Below are 27,816 nucleotides of genomic sequence, written 5' to 3'. Positions count from 1 at the left end.
AATTAATTAAATCTCGAGTTCATAATCTAATTGTTAAATAGTGGGTATACAAGGAGGTCTTATTAAGGCAAAAACTTGATTTGTAAATAATGCCTACTGATTTTGAAATTTTCCTTGCCACGTTCTGTCTGTGAGATTTCCAAGACAAGTCTTCAGCACAATCAATAGGTCACGTTCGATGTATCAATATTCTAACATGGCGCTGAGGCTTTCGGGTCAAAATTGTAATTTTTTTTTTAAGTTTCTTTTGTCTCTCAATTCCCAAAAGAGACTTAAACACACTAAAAAACACCACACATAGAAGTTTGTCCTGAGAGCCTCTGAGCGATGTTAGAATATTGATATATAGAACAAAACCTCTTTCAGTTTCAGTAATGGAACTGAAGGTAATTCAAGATTCCTCTTGTTTTGAATAAAATGAAATTTGATTTTCTAATATTGATAGAACTTTTATTAGCCTGGTCGAACAAGCTTGACAGTTTCGTCTATTCAATAGTTACACTTATCATTAAGTAAATTTGGTTCTTTGTGTGAAAAAAATGATAAGTGTCATCATTAAATAAGAAATACAAGATGGTTGACTCATTGCATAAATCGTTTATGTATAACTAGATCGACCCTTGAGGTACACCGGCCAAATTTAATGTACTTAGAAGTCGAACTATATCCATTGAACGGTACAAACTGAGTTCTGCAAGGAAGATAACTCTTAAACCACTGTAAAGCAACAGCGCGCACTCCATAAAATTTTAGTTTAGTAAGGAGCATATCGTGATTAACAGTGTCAAAGACCTTGGATAAGTCAATAAATAGACCCTAGGTGACTTTCCTTGATCAAAGCATCTGCCAGTTTATCATATAGCTGAATTAGGCAGTAGACTAGGTTTTCCTAAAGCGGTATTGGTTACAAGAAAGGATGATATGTTTATTAAAGAAATTAATCAAACGTTTATAAACAATCCTTTCTAGAATATTGGAAAACGTTGGTAAAGTAGAAACTTGTTTGCAGTTGCTACATTACGACAGAACACCTGATTTAAATCAAGGACTAACCCAGGCTATATTCATATAACCAGAGACGGCACCAGATCTATGACTGAAAGATAAATTTGTTACATATATATATGTTAACCAGACGTGAATAGCTCAATTAGACAGATTCATAGGGAAAACAGAAAGTTTGAAATTAAATTTTAGTTTTCTTTAATGGTTGAATAATTAGACATATTGTTTCTTTTACAACCTTCAAAGTCATTTGGCTATAATCTGCGGTAGTTCCAGATTGAAAACTACTACAAATTTCTGAAATTTCTTGCTTAGTTGTTGGTTGTACGGATTCGCAAGGACTCTAGAAAGAAAGGAACGGCAGGAATTAGAAGAAGATGGAATCGAATTCGCTAAATTAGGTCCAAGCGTTAGACTGTCGTTTGGCTTTACAGTTTGTCATCGGGATTTGTTCAGTTTTCGTAAATAAACATTTTTTTATTACTGATATATCACCAATTAGAATTAATAACGAGGCGTCGTTCCGTCAAAGGTACCGGTGTTCTCTAACAGAAACGATGGCTTTAGTAAGCTGTACCGTGCTTCATTTCTGGCAATGTTGCCCCAATTCCGTCGATGAGACCATTCATTCAGAAAGTCTTCCTTATCAAAGATGTCTCATCTCTGACATTTCTGAAGATGCACAGCATACAGCCCGTGGCGTTGCTAACTATATTATTGTCCCCTCTTAACATGCCGGTAGCCTTTCTGTCGCTCTTGGGAAATGACCTTGTCCTCACTGCTGTGATTCGGTAAAGATCCCTTTAGTATCTTTCATTGATACTGCTAGGTAACTGTCCGTCAATAACGGACTTGGTGTAGGCTCTGCTTTCCATTGTCAGAGACGCCCCAAGGTGTACGAGTGAAGGCCTTTGCCCTGAAACAAGCGAGGACGAGGCAGTATTTGCTATTTTGTGCATGGCAGCAAACTTTTTGTAGCCTGGCCATTTTTAGCTTAGACCGGTATTTAGCGGTGAGCAAGCCTTGGTGGTACCGTAGCAGTGTGAAACGACCACGGTTTTTAAACAAGCGTCTGTAGTTTGGCTTTACATTGTCATCAGGATTCGTTTTCGCAAATAGATATTCCCTTATTCCTGATATAGCACCAATAATTACTAACATTTTCTTGTATATTTTATTTCAGGCAATGTTGTCCCAAGTCAATGAGACTATTCATTCAGGAATTCTTCTTTATCAAAGATGCCTCATTTCTGGCATTTCTGAAGATGCACAGCATACATCGCGTGACGTCACAAACTACGTTATTGTCCCTCTTGCCATGCTGGTAGCCTTTCTCTCTCTTTTGAGCAATGGCCTTGTTCTCACTGCTGTGATCCGAGCAAGATCTCTTCAGAATCCCCCACTGTTACTGTTGTGCAGTCTGTCAATAACTGACTTGCTGTGGGCTTTGTTTTCCATCGTCAGAGGCACCGGAAGATATACGACTGAAAGTCTTTGCCTTGAAAAAAGCAAGGAGTTGGCTTGGTTTTCTTCTTTGTGTTTTACAGCAACCGCTGGTAGCCTGGCCATTATTAGTAGAGATCGGTATTTAGCGGTGAGCAAACCTTTGCTGTACCGAAACAATGTGAAAAGATCACGGGTTTTCAAACATGCGTTGGCAGTTTGGCTTTCCAGTTTAATGTCATCGGGATTCGTTTACGCAAAAGAACATTCCCTTATTTCTGGTATAGTACCACTACTCGCTAACCGTTTCATGTATGTTTTTTCCTTAATTATAATTATTTATTCATATATTGGCATACTTATCGCAAACTTACGCCACAATCGAGTCATGCATCAGCACGGGCAGAGAGGTCGTCTACACGCAATAATTAAACGAGAGAAGAAATTGGCAAACACAGTTGGTTTGATCCTGATTGTGCCCCTGTTAACTTTCGTACCAGCGATTTGTTTTCCACCATTTCTGTTAATCTCAGGGCTTGCAGAATCAGTTGAGAATCTCGCTGCCTGGATACCATTTTATAGTTTCCTCATCTCATTAAATGGATTTTTAAATCCGCTTTTGAACTATGGACGGAATGGACGTTCGTAAAGTGGTGCGTGCTCTAATCGGCTGTCCCCAGCGGGCTAGAAGGCTGGTTCCTTTCCCTACTATAGCTAGGGAAACAGGCCACACTCATTCTTCCCGTAATGCCACAGCAATAGAACTCGTAGCAACGTGTTCAGCGCTCCACTGACAATTAAACATACTGCTTTAATCGTTCTATGATATTTACGTATCTGTACGTTAAAATTTCTGTAAAGTTGTGAATTCGAATAAATACTAAATAATTCAGTGGATTAATGAGTGGTAATCTGCCAGTTGTTAAGGGAAAATAAAGGACCGCACCATATGATTTATTCTATTCCAAAGAATCCATAACGCTAACTCCTATTATATATTGTATAGCTTGATGGAACCATCTTTGAGAGTATGGAAAACTGCGTTTTGACGGGTTCGGTTAATTAAACATTTCGCCATGTGCGCAATATCAAGAGAGGATGGTTCAAGGTTGTTCCTCGCAAATTATTTGTAGATGTAGTACTCACTTCTCCCGCGGAAAATTTTTCATGAGCGTTGGGTGGAGGTTTTCTTCGAGGATGAAAATGCGTGTAAAGCCGTTTGGGCTTCTCACGTGACCCAAGTCCGCTTCAAAAGATTAGCTTCATCTAGACCCTCCCAGAATTTTTTAAGCCAGGAGTGGCATTTAAAAATATCTTGGTAGGGATTACCTCGATAAGCCTATTGGGTGGAGTAAGATAATATAAAGATCTTTTCCCCAAAGAACATTTTTTTTCAAAACATGCGCATTCAACATCTCTGAGCATTTGCAAGACTTATTTTGATACGATTTTGTTCTAATCGCTCGTTGATTTACGTTTAAATTAAGAAATCTGTTTACTGGTAGCTATCTTTCAAGATAGCAACGCCCATAGCAACGGTTGCTCACAGTCTAAAAGTTGTCACAAAATGGATTCAATTCACTACAATTCGAGAATACTTTACAAGAAAGCTGTAAAGATGAATACTATGAGAATTTTTGCATCATGGTCCTGGAAATTGTTTCCTTTATCATCTTATACGCCCCTTACACTTGGTTAACATTTCTTTGGCCGGTTTCTGATTCGCGTATTTAATGCAACATTGATGTAACTCCTTTCGATATCCACCCACCACCCCCCCCCCCCCCCTTTTCACAGGGCTAATTTGCGTTCCCAGAGACCGAAGTAAAACTTTAAAGCTTATTTCTCAAAAAACCCAAACAGACAGATCACCAATATCTTAAGAACGAGGGTAGTCTTCACTGATGGTGCAACACAGCATGAAACCCGGCCATAACACAAATTTCGAGGTTTTTATTTGAAATCTAACCCAAAAACCCTACATGTAATGCCACCCATTCTTGCTCATTCGCTTCCTCGAAGATGATGGATTTCTATCCATTCATGTCATTTAGCGACTACTTATGGGCTACAAGAGATTACAGAGTTGTCAAGACGTCACAAATCACAAATCAAAGTGTGTATGAGCCACTCGCAGCTTGGAAAATGGATGGTGTGTAGACAGTAGCGATTTTGATGACGTTGAATTAATTTGTTATTCCGTAGAACATGCATCATTCATATATTGAGCTATAAATTAAAGGCGAAAGTTAAAAGTAATCACTCGGTGGGGAAATCATTTTCATCTCCAAGCCGAATAACTTGAAGTTTTCCCACCCATACCTACAACTTGGAAAATAGAATTTTCCAAATGAAATCGATACGTTTTGCGATTTTCTGATGGTTGTCTTACTAGGTGTAAGCGAATCAGGGAACAGTCGCTGGACTCTCTTCACTATAATTATTTCAATTATTACCAAAAATCTTAAAAACAACCTGGGCCTGTCCGGGAGTCGAACCCGGGACCACAAACGGAAATGCTGCTGCTATACGTAGGATCTGTAAAAGATCTGATGAGCCAAAAATAGAAATATAACAATGAAGCACGGCTGATTACTAGTAGACAATCTATACAGAGACACTTAGGAAATGTGACATTCTGCATTTTTGAAACATGATTGTTCATTGTTCCACCATTCTAATTCCAAGAAAAAAGATTCGTGGGCCTGTCCGGGAGTCGAACCCGGGATCTCTCGCACCCTAAGCGAGAATCATGCCACTAGACCAACAGGCCAAACGTGGTTGAAAATCATTTACCAAAGGCCTTAATTTACCTCTCCACGTAACTGGTACTATAACACCTGTTATGTGCTGTCTCATTGGCCAAGACAGTTACTCTTATCACCCATCTCCCCCAGTTTTTCCCTTTTCATGTCTCTTGACCACGATAAAATAATGTAGCAAAAACCTTACACAAGTTAAAATTTCATCCACACAATTAAATTTGATTAAAATGATAGAAATTCCTCCGTTGAAGTCTCCGTGGCGCAATCGGTTAGCGCGCTCGGCTGTTAACCGAAAGGCTGGTGGTTCAAGCCCACCCGGGGACGATTCTTGTTGTTTTGATCCGCAGAAAATAATCATTAACAATATTATCAGAGAATTGTTCTGTAAAATAGGATAGGATAATATAACTTTTGTTAACAAGACAGGTGGTCGAGGCAAAACAGACGATACATTTCTAGAACAGCGTAATTAAGCGTTAAGCGTTTTTTTAGTTTTGTTGCATGTAAGTTGGTCTTCAAAAAACACAGCTGCTCGGTGTATGTGCTTTAAACAAACCGTTATTATTATCATTATCATTAACATTATCATTATCATTATCATTATCATTATCATTATCATTATCATTATCATTATCATTATCATTATCATTATCATTATCATTATCATTATCATTATCATTATCATTATCATTATCATTATCATTATCATTATCATTATCATTATCATTACCATTACCTGATTACCATTACCATTATTATTGCTGTTCTTGTTATTATTATTATTTTTTATTTTTAAATAAAGGAGTGTTTATTGTGACAAAAACTAGAGCTAAGCTTTACAAAATGCTATAATATTTACATAATTTGATGTCTGTTAAACCTGTAAAACATGTTTCTGTATCTAATCATGATATCATGGTTACTACAACTAATACTAATGCTACTATCATCATCATAACATTAACTAACATATTCCATACAAATTGGTATATACAAGGTAAAAGTAAGTAAAAGAAATAAACTATTAAAACCTATTTCAACAGTGTTTACATAATGGCTCGCTCCTGGGTTTCAACGTCAATATCAATGTTCTTAAAGTCACAAAAGGCTTTCCTTCTAGCTCTTGAACCTCTTAGGCAGATTAGTGCGGATCTTAGTAAAGCGAAGGATGTCCTTGCTGTTATCCAGGAGATTGTTTTAGCATAATGTTCTCCTTTCTTGATTGAGATCAGCTGCGCCAGTCTGGAATGATATTGCAAGCACTCGTTTCCCATGCCGCCTGTTGACGTGAAAATAAGGGGTGTAAAAGTTCCTTGTTCGATATCCAAAACCCTCCTCGCGTAAAGGCGCTTCTTCTCGTTCTCATGATTGCGGTATATCTGTTGGGGCTCTAGGTCCCTATACGAATCAGCATTAGGGTGACAAACCCTCACGCCAAAGAATGCTGATCGTTGGTTCTCCCAGAACCCGCGCGCATGAATATCTAATCTCGCATCTGGAGCTCGATTAGAACCTCTTCCCAGCTGTTCACCCGAGATGTCTTGCAGGACAGGCTCAGTCTCAACATCGGTACAAACCATATTCAGGAGTTCGGCTTCTAAGTCCCTCAGCTCATTGTGACGTTGGGTAACGAACCCACCTTATCATTACTATTATTATTATTATTATTATAATTACCGAAAACTTAAGGAACAACAGAATTTCTTAATTTTTTACCAAATGCATGTAAGATTCAAGTTTGTATGGAAAAGTGCCCAATAAATTTTGTTATTATTGCTATTACTATTATTACTATTATTATTTTTATTATTATTGTTATTATTATCATTATCATAATTATTATTATGATTATTATTATTATTAGTGGGATCAAATACACCAGGCATGGCCAAATACTACACCGGCCATTTCTAAATTAGCATTATAATGTTACTCTTTCAAATAGGTGGAGCGCTCTCCAGTTGCTCGATGCCTGTCCTCACACTGAGATAAAACGCCCTTTTAGACATTTGCTTATGACTTATCACCTAACCACACCAAGTTCGCGGAAACCATATATTTCCCATAATGTTGGACCCTCCTGGAGTTGAAACTGACAAAGTTATTTGGCATGCAAACTTTTCAGGTTCAAGAGACGCAGGGACGGTTTTTGTTATATTATTATAATATAATTTATTATTATTATTATTATTATTATTAGTAGTAGTAGTAGTAGTAGTAGTAGTAGTAATATTAGTATTAGTATTATTTTTACTACTATTATTATTACTACGATAGTGGAGTGTGTGAAGATTTGTAAATAGGTTTTCTGAGGAGATTTTAATAAAGCTCTTGTTTATTATTATTATTATTATTATTATTATTATTATTAATGGTCAGCACAATGAAGAATGACAGCAAGCAAAATGCTACGTGTAAATTTCCTTTTGTATATCAAACCATGATATACATGCCGTATTTTTATTCGATCGTTCAATTCGCGAATAGAATCGCGAGAGAACTGGACGTCAGCGCAAAACGGGAGACATGACAGGGTAGGGGATCTCCCCTCCCCCCACCCTTCATTTCCGCGTGCTTCGCGCTTGCTTCGCTCGCTTCAGTTTTCTTTCGCGTGCGTTGAAAAATAGAGAGGTTGTGAACAGTATACATCTGATTTTACTCTCCGTCCTTGCGGCACACCGTCTCAGTCGACTTTGCAATAACTTATTACCTCGGAAAATGCTGGGTCAGTGGGAAAATTGAATTAGAAAACCAATAAAGTTTTAATGTTGAGTGTACTGTAAGAGAAATAACTGGATTTCTAAGACTCCTACAGAGGTCGCAGGTAAATAAGTGTATCATACACATCCAATGCTTAGAAAACAATTTGTAATGAAAAGCCTTTGGAAAAATTATAATTCCATTCGAATTCAATTCCCGTGTTATCACAAGATCGTTTTTTTTTTTTCGGTTTTCTGCGTTTTTGAACATTTGCAGCTCACCGAAAAAAAAAATATAGAGAACAATATCTGTTATTTAATCCTGCTCCTTGAATTTAGAAAGTGGAAAGCGGCTTTTTGAAAGTAAATTCCAGTTAAAAATTATTAAGCAATTTTGATTGTTCTAGCCGAGACTGAGTTTTATTGTTTTGATAGCCTAAGTGTAGGTTCATCAGTTGTCGGACTCTGAAATTTTTTTGGCGCAGCCAACAAAGACAATTTTGTGGATTTCTTTGAGTCAATTTGTTGTAAATGTCCTTACTTAAACTGTCACAGGCATTTCAAATGCGGCTTCGACGCAGCCTGTTCTGATATGCCATCTGAAAGGTGCCGGGCATGATTACGTATTGAGTAACCATAACATTACAGGGGAACTATTACTGACCAACAGGAACTCAAAAGAAGAATGGAAACGTAAACAGCTGTAAAATCCGAGGAATAATTCACGTAGTATTATTCTATTGTGATTTATTGTTTACTGCATATAAAGCCCGTGAGATTAATTGAGAACGCACCCTATGGCCTCTGTATAGTCCTTTTCATCGGTTCCTGCAGTGTTATTCATTCACCGATTAAACTGCAGGGCTAGTTTGTTTCCGATATCCCACATTTTTTTTCCATCCAGAAGACTGTTATTAAAGCTTTTGTTAACTGCATATGTATTCTTAGTAAACTTGTTTAATCCACCAAATTAAAAACTGTGTGTCGTAACCTCCTCGGAGGCTGGCAAAATTAAAAGTCAGATCTTTGCCGGGAACCAGCTGTGTATGGACCATGATTGATTTTTTTTTATTAAAGAAAGCATAAATTCACTTCAGTCAGGACAAACTGCTGTGTCCTTTTCATTTCTTGAAATTGATTACAACCGTACAATTTCTCGCTAGGAAGATTAAATATGCATGTATATATCAGTTTATGTCAGACAGTGTACACAATGTTACTTCGTCAGCTGCTGTGTTATTTTCAGAGGCCGAATGAGGAGGTGAGAAATCTAATAATGTTCACTGCGAATCAGATTCCGAACAAAAGCTGCATTGAAAATACCTATCACCCGAAGGGCGTCTGAAAATTGAAACTTTATTATCATCTAGAACATCAGAAGCCGACCAAAAAAAAAAAATCCAAGGCTAACAAAGTGTGTCTTATTTCACTGTGAGCTAAAAGTCGCACAAAGGTTGAGATGTATCCTTGGAGTTAAAAGCCTTCGATCGAAGGTAAGCTTGCCAAATGTTGGTGTGAACCGTGCATAGTTCGTATTTCAGTTCTTTTAACACATTCCTTGTTATTTCATCAACCCAATAACATATGAATCACGTTAAATGTACAAGGAATATGCATGCCTGTATGTTAGTCACCGTTTAAACTCTGTTGTTACTTAGTTTGTGCAAAGATTTCTTAGTATTTTCTTAAAGCTTGCCAGGTATAATCAGAGTCAATAGTTATGAAAATGTGCTTTGAATATGTTCGGCAATTTCGCTGATCAAAGTTGTAATACAATTTCAACAGCAGGACACATTTTCTCGATTTAGATTTTCTCTAAGCCCCTTCTCCCGAGCGCCAAAAAGTACGTCATTTAGGCACCGATATTTACTCTGAAATGTTAAGCGTGTAATTTTAGAAGCAAGTTTCGATTAATATCCTTTTAAGTTCTTTTACTGGCTACCGATTGCTTCGTAGCCTTCATCGGAGTTTCAGGAACCTTTTTCACTTGTTAAATATTGGCAAGATTTTTGGATTGTTTAGACCTCTATCATATTGGTGTTGAGTATTTGCAAAAAAATACAGCCAATGGTGTACCGCTTAACTGGTTAGCATATCAAATAAGTAACTCTGCATTGCTAAACTTCGATAAGCTACTTCTATAAAAAACTGGCCGTGATTTATTTTTCTTGCTAGCTCGAATAGTGTTTCCACCTATATGCCTTTCATGTTCTATCTGCAAGAAGAAGATAATTGTTATAGGGATAGCTTCAGTTAGCCGAGGGTAAATAATGGTATATATTTTTCATTTTATTTGTTTATTTATTTATTGATATTTTTTTTGTAGTTATTATTAGAATCTCCAACTAATCTAGAATTTGAAGCTCCAACTGTTTCTCTTGTTAATTTCGTGTTGATATCTTATATCCTGTTTTGTCTGGTTCCATGACCCCTATTGTCTTGTCCTATTCAACTGGTACTGGTTGTCAGGACACCCTGATGATTCAAGCAATATGTCCTTGAACTTTATTACCCACTGACGGATATCAATGTCAAAATAAATCAATTTTCATGTTTATTGACGCCTGCTTTCTTTTCCTTTGTGTCCAATAAAAATACCTTGCAATAAAATTGCCTTTTCTCAAGAATTGCTTTTCTTGAACCCAAGGACATGTACACTTGATCATATTCTAACTATACACGGAATTCTAATTAAATGGGTGTAATGATTTGTCATTAGAAAAAAACGTAGTGCGGCTGTGTTTCAAGATACGCTATACAAAATAAAAGTTCATTGAAAAGGGAAATTCTAATAGGAAACTTACATGTATAAAGAGTTTTAAGATTTTAAGGGATTTTTTTCATATTACCGCCTCATTTTCAGCAAGTTGTTTAAGTATATGCTACTATACTATTTGCTTTATGCACAATGAGAAATTTTGGAAACTTTCGAACCTATTCCTGCGACAAAACCTTGAACCACGAAAAGCATGATACAAGCAAAGCTAAACAATGCTAAATACCTACAATAGGAAGAGCATGTAACCATGGACATTGCGTCAGTCATAATTTTTCTTGGCTATATGGCCAGGGAAATAAAATCGAATACAACCCATGTTACCAGTGGACATTTAATCCTACCATGCATGGCTGCAAAAGTAACTGAGAACTGAAGAGTTCCTACAGGATATTAACGAAATTTATGTGGGTCACTGTACTCTGTGCTTGGCTCTCTAGGTAGCGGTGCCATTGTCTATCGCGGGGACTTGTCCTCGTAATGCTCTTTACAAACTCAAACGAAATTCAAACTTTTGTCAAAACATGCCCAGAAGTCTTAGTCCAAAATTCCCAGAGCATGGTCGCCGTTGTGTCCATCGGTTAGGCCACAAGAATGCCATACGCCCTAGTCATGAGCTTTTGATGACAGTAATGAAGTGATTTATATTGAATTAAATGCTATCAATAAAACATACCAGGAAAACAAAACGATCAACTCAATGCCCCTAACAATACTTAGCGTATCAAACCCATTCCCAGTTGAGAGTTTGGAAATGGAGAAGAAAGTCACCAACTGGAACCGGATAATTTAGGGAGTCACGAAGATTGAAATTCTTAAATTCTCCGAACATCAATCGGATGGCTTAACGGAGTCGTCCCCGAAGGTTTTCGATTTCAGTCCCAGCCTCCCATGAACCGATTTTTGATTTAAAGTTCAAAATGGCTGCAACATAAAACTGTAGGGACACACTCATCACAGGTAAGATTAACTTATCATTTATTATTAGCTTGTTTCACGGCTTGCAAAGAACACGACCAATATTTCCCCGGTGCGAGCCTCGTCTAGTTCGAAAACGTCTTTGTGAAAACCTTGAGTCATTCATCGGTCAAAGACGAACTGTAAATAAATTAATGTTCTAACATGGCTCCGAGGCTTTCAAGACAACATTACTAATTTGCGAAGTTGATTGGTCTCTCAATTCCCAAAAGATAGAAAGAAAATACCACCGAATATAGAAGTCTGCCCCAGAGCCGTGGCCTGTTGAAAAAACTAGATTTGCGTGCATGAAGCTAGGGTCTTAAGTTTGGAGGCGGAAAAAAAGATATTACGAGTTTCCTGTCCGTCTCGTGGCCTTTGGGTCAACAAGGTAATGTGCTAATAATTCGTCCGTGAACTCAAAACCATTTTGACGATGCCTTTTTTCGCACGACACATTTTGTTTTAAAACCTGCACTGAAGATTGAAGTGGAACTGTTCAAAAAAATATGTTTTGTATCTATCAATTTGTTAGTGCAAACATCACTTTGCTAGAATGTACAACAACAACTCATTAGTAAACTTAATTTACTATCTCACTGAAAACATAATACCAGCTTTTTAGTTAAGGAGTTGATTTTGGCACACATATTCAGAAGCATTGTTCTCAATTCGGTGACATGGCAAGACTTAAGACATCTTTTTTTTTTTTCATCTCAAAATGTTTATGATATGAAAATAATTTTTTCAAAGAAAATTCAGGGACATTTTCCTGTAATTATTGACAGAAGTTTATTGTATTTGGTATCTTGTTCATTATTTCAATGTCGTTATGCGATGTTTGACATATTTTCATTGCTGGTCTCTATACTATTTTTATATTCCTGTTTTCTTTATGGGTGTGCTTCGATATCATATCATGATAGACAATTCAATATGACCCCCGAGTCTTAAAACTTATAAATATAATATCGATACTTATCTGGACAAAAGAGAGAGCCCGGTCTGCTTTAATCGGAAAAAAATATCCAGAGAGTATTTTGTTAAAATGTAAGCGAGAAACTGAAACTTAGTGGACATTAGAATGTAAACAGTTATATTAGTGTAATGCCACTAAAAAGTACGATTGCGAAATCAAAAGAAGCAAAAATTAATCAAAATTTATGAAATCAAATACAAAGTAAATCAAACGCATGGAAATGTTTACAAGGAATTCACATGAGAAGATGTCTGCCGCCGATTAAAATAAGAACCCCCTTGTTCAGCCAGAAGGCATATATATATTTGACACCCATGCACCAATGAATATAATTTCAATTGGCAATCTCTGATTGCTATTTTGTATTTGGATTCTGCTAATAGTTAAAATCGTTTTACCTAGAGCAGGAATGTCGCAGACTTGCGATATTAAAGCCGTGATCTTCTGCCATTACATAAATTATAGTTCATGCTAATCTTGGTTCAATATGGTCAACAAGTTTTTTAAGCTCTGAAATAAGTAATTAAACGTGTGGTGATCGATCAGTTATATTTTTGGGGTTCAATCTCCGTTATAGACTCACAGTGATGGAAAGAACAGAAATGTTAAGTTTATCAATCCAGAGCCACCTGACAAGTAGAAAATAAACGAGACGACACAGAGAATTGGAATCATTGTTAAAATATCACAAAAGGGAAACGTTTACAATATTTCGGCTCTGTTTCAGAGTCCATGTAATTAAAATTCAAACAAATGGCGCGGCGTAGATTGATATACAACTGCATGCCTATCATAATCTTGACAATGTTAATCTCAGAAAGCTAAAACACATAACAAGTGTAAATCTAAAGCAAACAAGAAAAATGAAAGGGGTTGAATTTCCTCTTAGCGTGGGATTTATATTACATCTCGGCCACCGGCGGAAACAACTGCCTCCGCCTTGGCATGTTTTTTTTCCTTCCACTGAAATATCACAAGAGAATTATTTAATTATTATTAATACACGAGGACAACTTCCCACGGCCATACAAATTTCCAGGTAGGAGGTTAACATAAATGATCCACATTTTTTGAGGAGAGAAGTGCAAACTGTGGCAAGCCGGTCTGCGTTTTGCAGAGGATGGATTTATTTATAGCAAATTTTAATTTATATTTCACGTTTCATTCGTGAGCTATTGGAGAAACGTGAGTATCACAAATTAGCGCGAAAAATTTATCTGATTTCGAATTACATGGTAAAATATAACACTGTAGTCACTGTTTTCTGTTTAATATCACCTAAAATTTGGCTTTACAATCAAGATCGAAGTTGAAGGGGAGTTCTATATTGACATTCAAGGCTATCTAGAGTACTATCTGAGAACTTGAAAATTATCATAAATTGTCTTTACGAGTTTGAAACGGTTAAACCTTTCCTCACCACTTTTTGCATTAGATACCCAAATTTGATGTATTGGTCGACAGAAACATTGTTGATCTTTTCCATGCAAAGACGGGTTCGATGACAGACGTTGAAATTCAGTATTTCTCGCTGCGCAAGTAACATGGTCTGACTAAATTAATCAAAATCACTCAACGAGTTTTGCAGCAAGATGTTATGAAAACACATGATAATTTTTTCGGCGGTGTTTGGAAAAAGAAGCTTTCTTTCAGGACATTTTTGCAAAATATGGGTCCTTAAGCGGCCTGACATATAATTCAAGAGAGCACAACTATCATGTTTTGAAATGTTTAAATACGTACAGATGGCAAGAGGATATAGATATTGCAAAAAAAAAAAGACAGATCAGAATTGCTCACTGCCACTTTAGCTAGGACGCATGCGTAGCCAGCTGGCACCAGCGAAACCTCGGTGGTGCTTTTTGTAGGTCGCCTAGTCCAGGCGCCTCAACGCTTGTTTTATTTATTACATGGTTACATGCGTTCGGTCATTTACGTAAATATTTAAGAATAAAAATTAGCGAGAAAAGTTTACCAGCGTGCCCATATAAAGTGATGAAACATAACGATAACTATCGTATTTATAATTATAAGTATGTCTAAACGATGCGACATCAAAATTTTGTGTTAAACTGTTGTCGCTAATTTTAATCCTTAAATGTGCATTTCTAAATTTAATTTCATACATAAATATTAAAATGGATAATTATGGCGAGACTGACATACGTATGTTTCGTCCCTGTCAAGGGTCTCATCAGAGACCTTTCGGCTAGCTCGTCAAACATCGCGTTTGAAGTCCCGCCGTAATATGCCATTCAACATATGACGCAATTGGGAATCTTTACGTTATATAAGGCCATATTGCCAGCCACTATCATTTTGATGCTAATGGACTTCAAACGCGATCTCAGATGAGTTAGCCGAAAGGTCTGCGATGAATCCCTTGGCAGGAACGAAACATACTTATGTCAGGCTTGCTATAATTATCCATTGTAAAATTCTTGCTCTTTTTTCAAGTTTATAAATATTAGAAGGAAAAAAATCCACACATGACAGTTTCACCCTAGTTACTTGCTGGTAGTTAGGGACATCTTAAATTCCGTTCCCCCGCAGAAATAAATCATTAGTTTTACCAGGTTAAATATTAATAGTTTGACATTTTAACTTTTTAAATGCTTTTCGTGGTATTAATCTATTTGTCACAAAACAGAAAATTATTATTTTGTTATAAGAAATTCATGTATAGCCTACAGGTGTTGACAAATTCATGAGCACCGGCCAGAGGAAATAATTTATACCGCTTTACTAGTTAATAGTAAAAGTACAAACACTGGAATGGTTTCACCTTGTATATAACCATGGCAACAGTCAGCGCCTCCGTATGGCTGTGGATCTGCATTAACAGTCGATCACCGAAGATAATTTGCAGCTTTGGTATACATGTTGTATTTTCTTAAATAACTAAAAACCAAAACTATTCAAGCTTTAAAAAAATGCAAGAATTGTGGAATAATCTTATAATTTTACATGAGATTCGAAAAAACGGGGCGACCAATACAAACTTCTGAGTTTTGTAGAAGTTTCCCGGATTTCCCAAATATTAAGATGCTTACTACTTTCCTAATAAGTTGAATTGAAACTCAGTTGCTAGTTGATGTTTCATTTTAAAAGAAAATTCACTTTCAGGCATTCATCCGCTGGTTCATTCTAAAAATAGCCTATTGGTGATGATGGTCACTTCAAAACGTGACAGAAATTCGCGGGCGACCAAAATTTGCAAAGTGCGGCACGTTGTTGTAATTCTCATAGACATTGCGTGGAACATAAAACCATTTTAACCTACGAGTTAAGACTATAATACATCAGAATTAGTTGACTTGACTGGATTTAATTTTGACAAACGGAAAGCTTAGTGATTGTTTCTGCAGTGTCCTTTAAATCAAATTATCTTCATGAATATAAAGCTCTTTTTCGGCTCGTCTTCTCAATTGCCTTCTTTAATGTTAAATCCTCCACCCTTAATTTATTTTGACATGAGAGAACAATTTAGTAAATTTTAACCCTAAGGGATGCCCTCCTCTTGGCAAAATAATAATTCTGTCAAAATTATTCCTTGCTTCCTCTCTCTGATAATCAAAATTTAATTCTATTATATTAATTTTGTCATCTTTCTGGACAGTCCATATTCCATGGCAGCGTTTCTTTGAAAAGCAGACCGTGTATTCCAGTTTAATGAAGGAAGCTAATATAATTTTCTCTTTAGAATTCGAAACAGCACCTTATGTTCCCAAAATTTCCTTACATTGAGATTAAGGTTAATAAATTATTCAAACGCCTTCACAAAGTGAATTACACCCGAGTAACAATTAAGTGAAGATCGTTTTGTCCTGATTTACATAAAGACGTGATGTCAGTGGGAGGCGACGGTGTATTATAGAGGTTAACAGGAGAGAAAGACAGTAGTCTGTAGAACAGCTTCTTTATCTTAACAAGATACTTTTTTCTTCACAACAACAGCAGTGTCTAAGGTGAGATTGGCTAGAAATTGTAATCTTGCGGCATACATGTAGTAATGTCATGCATACTGAAATTACATCGTATTTGAGGGAAGCTTGGCTTGCATGTGTTTTCGGTGGGTTTCGAAAAAGATTTTACTCTTCTCGAGAAATCTTTATGAACTGGCAAAATATGCGCTAGTATAAGGCGAGGTCCAGTTTGACCCAAAAACGCGCAAAATTTTCCTTGTTGAAACTGAGGGTGTATGGTGTTACTAATCAGGTTTATAAAGATAAGGAAACCGAAGAAAAGTTAAAGACTGCGTTCGTGAATTTAACTACGTGATGAAAATTGGAAATAATGACTGGTAAAATTTTTTTAATATTTCTACACATCAAACCTTAAAGCAAAAGAAAGAACAATACTGTTGTTCTGTTTGTGTTCGTTTTTGGTGGTTTCGTAATTGATGCCGAGAGCAAGTCGCGACAGATGTTCGATATCAGACTGTTGACAAGGGAGTCATGAAGTTTACACGTCCTCCCATCAATAGCCATTTACTTTTCAGGGTGAAAATCCGACATCACTTTGTGAGAATTAAGTCTAACAAGGTCGGCAGCACTTTGAAATTTCATATAGTTCGTGTGTCTCGAAACGTTTTGTCGTTATACATTTGTCTCCCAAAAGTCTCAGCGGAGCCCAGCTTTTATTTTTATTCTCTGGTCTTGTCCGAGGCTTCTTGATTACTAATGGCCTCTTATACAAAGTCATGTTTGAAAGCAAGACAAATAAACAGCTAAATGGAACTGTTTTATTCCTCTAGAACTTTCCACTGTTTGAACCAAAAGGGTTGATAATTGATTTGATTTTAAACGTACATGTATTCTTTTTCATCAATCGGTTTTCTTATGCTAATCATCATGGCGGTAACATACTGTTGGCAGGCAACATGCATACAATCGTCGGTTGTGCAGTACCGAGAGAATAAGTTGAAATACGTGTAACTGAAAACTGAAATATTAAAGATGTCACTAAAAATAAATGTTTATTTTTTTTATGTTTTCTGTCGACGTATTTCTAGATATATGTCGAACAGTTTTGCAGATGTTATTGAAATCGGCGCACAGGCAATTAATGCGCATTTATTTTAATATCAGTGTGCTTATATCTTTTGTGATACGAATTTTATTAGCACGCACGAAAATACGAACTACGACTGAAATTTAGGGTATACTTATCTGAATTATATGTAAAAGGCTTTGACGAAAAAGTGTCAGTTGACATAAATCATTGTAAACTCGTTTATAATTTCGTCTTGACTTGACATACTATTCAACACCAACAAAACAACAGCCTTTGTTGTGACACCTTTTAAAACAAGCTAATTTGAAAAAGGTTTTAATGAACAAAAGATAAACTTATAGTTCCCAAGTGGTCCTTGGCTGAAATTAAAACCACAGTGTTGATGATAAACAAATTCCACTCAGCTGTTAAGTAGTTGACATGCAAGTGAAGGGGTCACTGTGCTTCGGCGAGCAAGTTACTAAGATACCTCACAAGTCAGGACAAGCATATCTCATAATGCGATTTTATTCACACGTACAGTATATTGTAAAAACGTCATGTCACGCCTGTGCTACTATCAGTTATTGGGTCGCCTTGTTTTGCTTTGTTTTTGCACATTTCAAAGTGTATCTAACGTGATACTTTCTCAGCATATTTGTATGCACACAGCACCCTTAAGATCGAGTCCCCTTAGGCATATTCCTAAACAAAGAGTGATGTGACGTCACAATTCTTATCTTTAACGATAAAACAGCTCTTTCAGCTGATAATCCTACTTTTGAACAGAAAATAAAATAGTGTTATCTTGAACAACAAAAGCTCAAACGATCGAGAATATTTTAGAAGGTAGTTGGTGCGCATTTCCACATCCTTATTCCCTGGCTCTCCTGACATATTTTAACTATGCCAGTTTTACTTGGCTCTTACCTTGGCGTTCAAAATTCTGAATAATCTACTCATGATGATTCAAAATATAATAACTTCCACGTTTCCGCTGGGTTAACCATGAATTTCACTGCTTATTATGTTATTGATTATATTCCCTCAATTTTGATGATGTGACATGCTACTATTATTCGTTCTCAGAGAGAGATAAGCAGAGTTTGGCCCGTGGATAAGCAATCGTAATCACGGTTATCACACCACAAGCGTAACAAAGTTGACCATTTACATCGCTCGTAATGAACAATTCCACCCACATAACAAACCTAAATGTTAAACCGACAAGTGAAGCTGAATCTACTGACACTCAATGGCTGGACATTTTACAGTTCACACTGTTTGCGGTAATATTCACTTTGAGTGCCACAGGAAACACTTTAGTTTGCTTGGTAGTGGCTCGAACACGACGCATGCGTACAACGCGTAATTATTTGCTTGTCAACCTTGCGGTGTCGGACCTGACAGTTGCCTTGTGGTGCATACCATTTGATATGGTGGTGAAAATAGCTGCCCCTGAATGGCCGCTTGGTGCTGCCATGTGTAAGTTACTGTGGCCTTCTATGACGCTTGTTACCAACTCTTCTGCAGCTACACTTGCAGTCATTAGTTATGACAGGTAAGGATTGTTATTATAAAAATGTTTACTTGTTACAACACAATGGTGAAACATTTTTAAACACTTTCTTCAATTCCCAGACGCATCGACGTTTTTGTCTGGCACCAAACGCTACTAACTCTGGTAGGATGTGAGTTTTTGAGTTCACACAGAGTACTCGTTTTGCGAGAAATAAAACAATTTAAAATAGGATTTTTTTTCGCTTAGATTGCAGTCAGTTAGGCATGGTTATATTCATACTGGTTATAAACAATCAACAAAGCATAAGAATAGACCTTTCCCGCATTCCACTTCAGTGCGTACGAACAATAGTACCAGAGCGAGATTGGGGTGGACATTTTCGTACATTTGTTGTATTTTTGTCCACCCTGACCTCGATTCGGCGCCATTGTTTGTTGGAACGCGGGAAAGGTCTATTAAGAACCTAAATAGCCTAATTTCTTAGTAAACACTAATGATATAAGACACTTTTGAGGTTACGTTTAAATATGCAGGTTTTTATGAACGGGTTTTTTACTGTACCCTAGTAGGCTGATTTAGTAAACAAAGGTTATTACTTGTACGGATTTATTACAAAATTAAAGCGTTATGCAAATTAGATGGTATCGAAGGAGAAGAAGCCAAGACTTTTCATTGCAGTAGAATTAACTCTGCATTCCGAGATGATTCTGTAAGCAAGGAAAAGTAACCTAAGTAAATACGTACGGTTGTATAGTTCTTATCTACTAACATTTTGCTATTTATTCGGTCATTCACTGAAACTGCGTACAGCAGGAAATGACGTTCAAGTTTGTTTTCGCTTTCTTTTGTTCTAGATATCGAGCAGTAGTACGACCTATGAAAGCTCGCTTCACAACTCGTCAAACGGGCCTCATCATTGGGGCGATTTGGATCATCTCTCTATTGCTGGTACTACCTTACGTTTTTGCTTTGGGAATTATCGAGAACAATTGCACTGAAAAGTGGTCAAGTGAAAGCACCAGGAAAATTTACACTGTTGGATTATTTGTATTTCAATATGCTTTACCTTTAACGATTATTGCGGCTGCCTATATCAAAGTCGTGCTCAGACTTCGACAACAGGCCGAGCGAATGGCGAGGAACTACGAATTTTCGTTAAGACCGCCCTCACCAACACCTCTTCGCCATGACAGCTGGAACCTCAAGAGTAACCTTTCTCCTAAGACACGTAACACCTTAACCGTATCGCCTCCAAATCACGAAAAGAAATTATTTCTTAATGCGGATGCAGGCAAAAAGAATCATCTTGGGAGAAATCTTCTTGCTGTGCAGATGTGTGACATTGCTTCCCCACTACCACCAAGGAAATTACTTTCCAGGCGCGATAATGAGAAGAAGCAGTACCCGGATAGATTTGGCAGCGGCCGGATAAAAGAGGCAAGACGACTAGAGCACAATACAAAGGTCGTAAAGATGCTTGTATCAGTGGTTCTTTTGTACGCCATTTGTCTGTTGCCAAACCAGATTGCTTGGTTGTGGTACGAGTTTGGGTCGGGTCAGAGCTGGCCGCACATTAATGAGCTGCTTATATTTGGAAGTCTTATGGTGTATATAAATAGTTCTGTAAATCCTTTACTTTATGCTGGAATGAATGAGGAATTCAGAAAAGGATTCATTGATATCATAAAATGCCAATGGCGGAGACAACCTGAACTAGTTTAGCTTTGATTTGGAACAATGCTTGAGAAAGCTCATTACTTCTAACTTATGTAATTTGTAAAGTGTCTATTTTCATGTAATTTAGAGAAGGATTTTATAAACTGAGGTTATGGATTGAAAATCAAAAAGAATTATAATTATTTAACCTCGCAATGGTTGCATCCACTGCTGATAGAGTTTTTTAGTGCCTCAGAATGGGAAAAAAGCCTATATGACTACGGAACGTGTCGACGGAGTAGCAAGATAGTCGTCGACAACCGTTTAGATGTAACTCAATGTGTATAAGAAACTGTAAATATATATTTTTTTTAAGGAAAACTACGTTAGTTCTCGATAACAGGCAGTTGAAGACAACTAGTCTTGTTCTTACCTATTAGACAATTCTCCACAGCTAAGCGAATATCAGCATTTTTTGTGCCAACATTTTCAAAAACGCTTCTATAACTGTTACACGCGCAGTAAATGCCGGTTATCAAGTTTTGCATCTAAATTTAGTTCTGGATGACTTTGGCCAAAATAAGTATTTAATCTATATATTAAATACAATTATTATCAAAAACTCATTGGATAATGCAATTTGAGAGTTTTCATTGGCTTAGCCATTAAGGGTTATGAGCCACTATACCATGCTTTACAAATATAGAAAGCGTACGCGTTTTGGGGGCTTTTCTATTTTTAGTTTAGTTTAGTTTTCTATCTTTTGGGGGCATTTTTAATTAAACCATTTTCCCGCTCGCGTTTGTTGAGTATGAGATGATTATGGCCAACTCGGCGTTACGCGCCTCGTTGCCTATCTACCATCGTCTCATATCCAACGCGCTCTCCTAGAATAATTGCTAAATTTCGATTTTATTTTTGGCCCACCTCGGATAAATCGGTACTCATGCCCGCTTTCACCCACATACGCGTTATGTAGCTAGGAAGTCCGAATACGGATAAACATTGACAAGGGTAGCAATTTTATCCGATCGAGCCGTACCAAAAATTCCATGTAGTGTAAAATGGGAAATAGTTGATCAGCCCAACTCCTTCCGTCGTCGCTTTTTTCTATTTTTTTTCTTATTGGCATAGTTGACTGCTTTTTTTACTTCTCTTTGATAGTTCTGCTGCTTTTGTCCAGAGTTACTGGGGAAAGAATGAAAATTACGTTTTCCATAAAGTTAAGCTGGTATTCAATCAACTCGTGAAGGAATAATGATCGAGATCACAGTGAATTTTAACCATCATTCAAATAACAATTCTTGTGACAGGTATAGTAATCCCACATAATTGATAGATAAAAGCACGTTGGGCGCCGAATAGAGTGAGTCACGCTCGAATTGGCCCCTTTCGTTGATTCATACACCTGAGCAAGGTATTTCACCACTCTGTTTGGACTGAGGGACAGGAAATGATCTGGCTGAATTTAACCGCTTAAACTTTTCAACATTTTTAAATATTCTAAACTCTGCGAGACTTTATTTGAGATTTATTTCTAAAACAAAATTTTGGTATGACCTTTCATAGGTTCGGAACTTGTTGTTTCAATAGCAACCGTTTTATAGCAAAATTGTTTTTCCAAATTGGAATTTCCAAGTTTTTATCAACAAAATGTAACTCCGTGCAGTTATTTTTACATTTTCAGAACATTTTCGTATTGTTTGATTGACTTTCATGAGTACTGCGTCAATAATAACCCTGCAAATTACAATGAGTCCCTTTTTATAATAGTTTTATATTTATTAGACGTTAACAGCACTTAGGCCATGTCTAACGTTTTAAGGTTTGTGTAGTATCAGGAGACGAAAGTTTTAGCTACAAACATTTACATCTGAAAATAGGCAAAAATCTTCGGCTAACCCTGTGAAAAGCTCTCGATCGGTAAGCAATCTCGAACTCTTTCGTAAAATCTTATTTATGTTGCTCTAATAGAAACCTTAATAGTAATATAGTAATCTGCTTTTTTGGTAGGATACGGTCTAGGGTTTTAGTAATAGCTCGTATTCTGTGGAAATTAACGATATAGCCAGTATAACTCCGTTGTTAATTAATCTCTAATTCTTATATAAATATTGTAGCTTATTAAACTAGCTTGGAACACAGCTTAGACTGCTATGTTTTGGAACCAATGCACGCCCCAATGGCAGTCCGCTTTCGAGCTTCATGCATCAATCACTGACATATTTCAATGACGTCTTTATATTAAAAGAAAGCTAATTGCAATAAAAATTTGAAAGCCAGTAATTTTTTTGCACGATCGCGACTGGAATGTGGTTTTATGGTCACGTATTCTGAATTTAGCATAATTAACTAAATATGAGGCTGAAAAGGCTCTTGCAACTGTAAAATAGTGACGGCGTTTAGTAGACGTTTCAAGCTTCGCCCACTCAGCCTCATATTTAGTTTATCATCACAGTATCACGCATCATGAGTTTTTTGCTCACTTCTATTAACCAAAATGACCAAGGATACTGGTGTGAAACCTTATCTGGGCCGTCATGAGTGACATGACTATTTACTCTTAGGGTGCAGTCCTTTGGGGTGATTTGCATCAGGATCAGAAATCAAAGATCACTGATCCTGATCCTGATCCAGATCACCCCAAAGGAACGCACCCTTAAAGTCCTTCCACTCAGGAATGCGGCGATAATTGTAAGGATAACCTAAAAAAAAAAAGGCCGGTGAAAGATATTCTGCAGAGGACCGATATCTTATTCAGACGAAGTGGTAGCAATATTCTAGTCGCTTGGATTCAGATTAATAAAAACTACGTACATACCCAGCTAGCTTTCTACCTGTTTTTTTTTCCGGCCTGCATACCTTCTTACCTACCCACCAACCTACCTATAGCTACCTACCTACCTGGTACGTACCCAACTGTGTCTACCTTCCTGCCTGCCTAAATGAACCTACCTACCAACCAAACCTACCTAACTTTTTGTAGCTATCGAGATAACTGCTTATCTACCTGCCTGTTTGCCTGTCAACCTACCTTCCTTTCTAATGTGGTCATGGTACCCATGTACCTCAGATATAAAACAAAATGTGGTGTCTTTCTATTAAGATTCAAATATCCTGATGGCAGTTGTTTTCTTCAAACTTGATTCATCGACCAATCACAGTGCATTCAATTTCTAAATCTGTAAGTAATCAGCAGTTTTTCTCATACAAGCGTCTTTGCATGTGACTTCCTGTTGCAGTTGAGGAGTTTTATAAAGCCTTTCCTGAAGTCGTCATTCATACCAGCGTACAACAAAGGATTCACACAGCTGTTTACATACACCATGATGCTGCCAAAAGTGAGAAGCTCGTTAAAATGGGGCCAGCTTTGTGCGGTGCCAAACTCGTACCACAACCAGACAACCTGATTGGGCAGCAGGCAGATGGCGTACAGAGACACAACAGTCACTAACATTTTCATTATCTTGGTATTGCGTTCCAGTCTTTTCACTTCCCTTCTGTCAACTTGCGGAGGATCAATGCTTTGAGGAACAAGGTCTTGTTTAGCAGAATCGCTGCACTTTTTCCGGACCTCAGATTGTTGCACGGTAGGGGAAGACACGGAAAAGGCTTCGCTTGTTGGGTGCAGTTGATACCCATTTGCTCCTAGGCCGTCAGTTGTCATTGATATGCCATTTTCGTGACGATTCCTTGCAATGCGAGCTGCTTGGTGGCGAAGCTTCCTAGCTACCATTAGGTAAGCGAAAGTGATTATGAGAAGCGGTAAAGCGTATTGAAAGATAAACAACCCCATGGTGTAGACCTTCACAGCAGAAGGGTGAGGCCAGTCTTCAGCGCAATAGCCACCTTGGATTTTAAGTACGAGAGCGTATGGCAGCACTAGTATGAATGACACCGACCAGGTAGATGCAATGATGGCGGCTGTCTGAGATGATGTAAAGCGTGGTTTCCAGGGATGTACAACAGCCCGGTATCTGACAACATAAGTGAAACATGTTACAGGTGTCCAGAAATGAGTATACAGTCGTGTGGCAATGTAACATAGTTTTTTAAGAGGTAGCCCAGCTCGCGAGAAACAATAATATCTAACTAGAAGTTCCAAGTGAGTTTTAGACATGGAATGAAATCAAAAATAGCGTTTACTTGACAGCGATACCAACGAAGATTAACAATTAAGCTGCACAAAGAAGCCAGACATACAAGCTGGAAAAACTCAGAATAAATTAAATGATCTATATCGTGAAGGCAATAGAACTTAGAAATTGTAGAAACCATCAACATGCAAAACACTGTTTTTTTATTTACATCACTTGTCTTCTAGCATCCTGAGGGGAAATACGATTTTAGACTGTCTTTGGAATTGCAGAGAGATCGGAGTAAGGTACTATGTCCGAGAAGTCAGTAATGATACGGGATGCGGCGGTCCTGTTTTCTTCTGTTTATCTTTGGGGTTTTAAATTTTTTTTGTATTCCTTTCTCTGTTTTCTTGGCTTTGCTTGTCCTTCTCAAGCAACATTCTGGCCTGCTCATCTCTATTTTTGTCGTGTGAAGTTACCATGGACCATGGTAAAAATAGACAGGAAAACTCTAAAACCTTACACTGGTTCTTGTTAACAATATTAACCTCACAAACACTTCTCCGTTACCTGTCTAGACTTATGGCCGCCAGAGTAGCTGACGAGCAGTTGGTGACCAAAGTCATCCCTGGCCACAGTATGTTACACATGGCGGCTCCCAATGGCCAGTGAGGATGGGTTATCTTCAGAACTACATCAAATGGTATACACAGTAGCGACACGGTCAGATCGGACATTGCTAAGTTCACCAGGAGATAGTTTCTGGTTGTGCGCATACGTGGCGTCTTAAAGATCACCAAACAGACGAGAATATTTCCTGTCACACTGACGAGAAAAACAGCGGAGAAAATGGTATACTCTGTTACTTGTAGCCACGTAAAACTCGGTGAAGTGCTATTTGGAAGTGAATTTCCACTGTCGGTGAGATTTGCCATCGGGTAGAAAGCGTGAAACCAAAGAAACGGACGATGTTTTAATGATTCAGAAACGCTTAACACGTTTTGGCTTTTTTGAGCTTGACTAGTGGTTTGGTTTAGTCCGACCCATTGTTATCCTAGAAAAATCATCAAATAAAAGCCTGTCAAAGGAGAAACAAACAAGAAAAGAAATTTCATAAGCTAAGCAAATAACTTAAGTCCTCAACACCTTTAGGTAAAAGCTCGTCCGGGTTTAACAATTTTATACGAAAAAAGATCAAAGAGGTAAGTACCACCAAAGTAAATATAAATTCAAATTATCGACACTATTTCTAAGAAGTGTACTTAATTTAAGATTTTAAAATACTTTTTCCTCTCCTTCTTCTGAATGTATATACCTTGCTTGAGTTTCGAAGGGAACTTAAACCCTCGAGAGGAATGTGCCAAAAGAATACAAATAATCTAAGTGAAAGCGTTAAAATAATCTGTCTCTCGGTAGATCAAAAGACGACAATTTGATGTTTAAGTGATTCAATTGAGCTTCAATGCTGTGGGCGACAATTAACAGTAATTTTTAAATTTTCTTCGTGCCTTTTACCTTGGCACAATCATATCCAGAGGCAAAGTAGGAAAAGTTGTTCTCAATAACGCACGAGAACACAAACACCACTTGCCGACTTTTATTTACTTTTACATGTGTGCAGCTTTGTAAACAACTTTCTTCCGAAAACAAAACTGTCAAAGAAAGACGTCGAAGGACACACTTCTTTCAATGAACTGATGACTCAGACTAGCCGGCGAAGCAAATCTGATTTGGATTGTCAATTCAACATTCTCCTAATGTCCTACTTTGTTTCTTTTTATATTCTACGAAACAATCAACCTTGCCTTCTTGTTTCTTCTTCTCCTCTCTGTGGCATGCTGTTGTTAGATAATAACTATTTTAATTATTATTTGAGCTTAAATTTACTTTAAAAAATCGTTCTATAGTTGAAGAATCAATTAAAAATAGTTTAATAGTTCAAACAACATGACCGCCATACACGCCCCATTCCACTCCAGGGACTGCATCGTTTCCTGCATGGCGGCGGCTTATTTGAACTTGCAAATCAGCTGTTGTAGGTAAAGAAGGTCTTGGAATATATAGATCCTTTTTTATGCTTATATATTTGAGACCTTTCTTCTAAACTAAAAAGAAAAACAGTTTATTATTTCTTACGGCTGGCTTAATTTCATTAAGCAAAGCCACGAGTGAATTTATACAGGAAAAGAAGCTTTATGTTAAGCAGTTATTCTTTTTTTTTTTAGAAACATTTGCGCGCTTACGACCCTTGGAGATGATTGAGCTGTCTTAATCAATGAATTAAATCTCGAATTTTATCAAATTAAACTTAAGCGCGAAAGTATAAATTGGATTTTCTGTATTAAAATTTTGGCATCAAAAACCACAATAATTTCACTGCGTACATAATTATAACGACAGAAAATGCTTACTAAGGTAAAAAAAAAATGCCACTTATCGGAAATGGCTAAACAAATACGAAAACTCTCAAAACTCCGGAACCTTGTCTAATAATTTCCGTAGATGACATTTGGTCTCTAATATATTCACAGTTTGTGCATGTAACCTGCAAATAACGTGTTGTTATGTAATAAATTAAATCAGCTAAGTCCTTGAAATCATAACTTGATTCCTTATTAAGCTTCAATTCTTTCTTTGGTCTTCTAAGGAAGCCACTATTAGCATTTATCGTTCCTTCCCCTAAAATAAGGAAGAGTCGTACAAACCTGTAAGACAATCTGATGAACCTTATCTCTATGTAAAACTGGAGAGAACAATTCATGTATTTTATCTCCGCTTTCCTCGCTCTTCTTCATTGATGTTTTCTAACGCTTTTATTCGAACACGAGAACCACCAATACGCATTGAAAGTATTTAATGTTCTCGACCTCTTTTAAAGGTTTCCTCCTCACTTTTTTGTCTTTCAATCAAGTAACATATTACGGAAAGAATGTACTGGTT

The 27,816-nt window shown here is 37.2% G+C and overlaps 2 protein-coding genes and 2 non-coding genes across 5 annotated transcripts; 2 read left to right on the top strand and 2 right to left on the bottom strand.

The window, feature by feature from the left end:
- Positions 1 to 5,149: 5,149 nt before the first annotated feature.
- Positions 5,150 to 5,221, bottom strand: Trnap-agg (transfer RNA proline (anticodon AGG)). Its single transcript has one exon. It is a non-coding gene; the product is annotated as a tRNA-Pro (tRNA).
- A 242-nt stretch (positions 5,222 to 5,463) lies between these two features.
- On the top strand, positions 5,464 to 5,537 carry Trnan-guu (transfer RNA asparagine (anticodon GUU)). The gene has a single exon. It is a non-coding gene; the product is annotated as a tRNA-Asn (tRNA).
- A 5,876-nt stretch (positions 5,538 to 11,413) lies between these two features.
- LOC110044136 (galanin receptor type 1-like) lies at positions 11,414 to 23,096 on the top strand. Of its 2 annotated transcripts, none has more exons than XM_020749658.2 (3): positions 11,414 to 11,648; positions 18,709 to 19,180; positions 19,996 to 23,096. In XM_020749658.2, the coding sequence occupies exons 2-3, from the start codon at positions 18,804 to 18,806 to the stop codon at positions 20,861 to 20,863; spliced, it is 1,245 nt and encodes a 414-aa protein (XP_020605317.1). In that variant the 5' UTR covers positions 11,414 to 11,648; positions 18,709 to 18,803; the 3' UTR covers positions 20,864 to 23,096. The 2 variants fall into 2 exon arrangements, with proteins under 2 accessions (XP_020605317.1, XP_020605315.1); XM_020749656.2 differs by lacking the exon at positions 11,414 to 11,648 and adding an exon at positions 16,436 to 16,592.
- LOC110044167 (cholecystokinin receptor-like) lies at positions 22,559 to 26,260 on the bottom strand. The gene is made up of 2 exons (XM_020749689.2): positions 25,447 to 26,260; positions 22,559 to 24,774 (listed from the first exon to the last, which is right to left on the bottom strand). Exons 1-2 carry the CDS (start codon positions 25,809 to 25,811, stop codon positions 24,003 to 24,005), a joined length of 1,137 nt encoding a protein of 378 aa, XP_020605348.2. The 5' UTR covers positions 25,812 to 26,260; the 3' UTR covers positions 22,559 to 24,002.
- Positions 26,261 to 27,816: the final 1,556 nt, after the last annotated feature.

This window comes from Orbicella faveolata, unplaced genomic scaffold (genome assembly GCF_042242905.1).
Source record: "Orbicella faveolata isolate gen_17 unplaced genomic scaffold, um_ofav_v1 contig_35, whole genome shotgun sequence".
Taxonomy (NCBI): domain Eukaryota; kingdom Metazoa; phylum Cnidaria; class Anthozoa; order Scleractinia; family Merulinidae; genus Orbicella; species Orbicella faveolata.
This window is presented reverse-complemented; position numbering and strand designations above follow the sequence as displayed.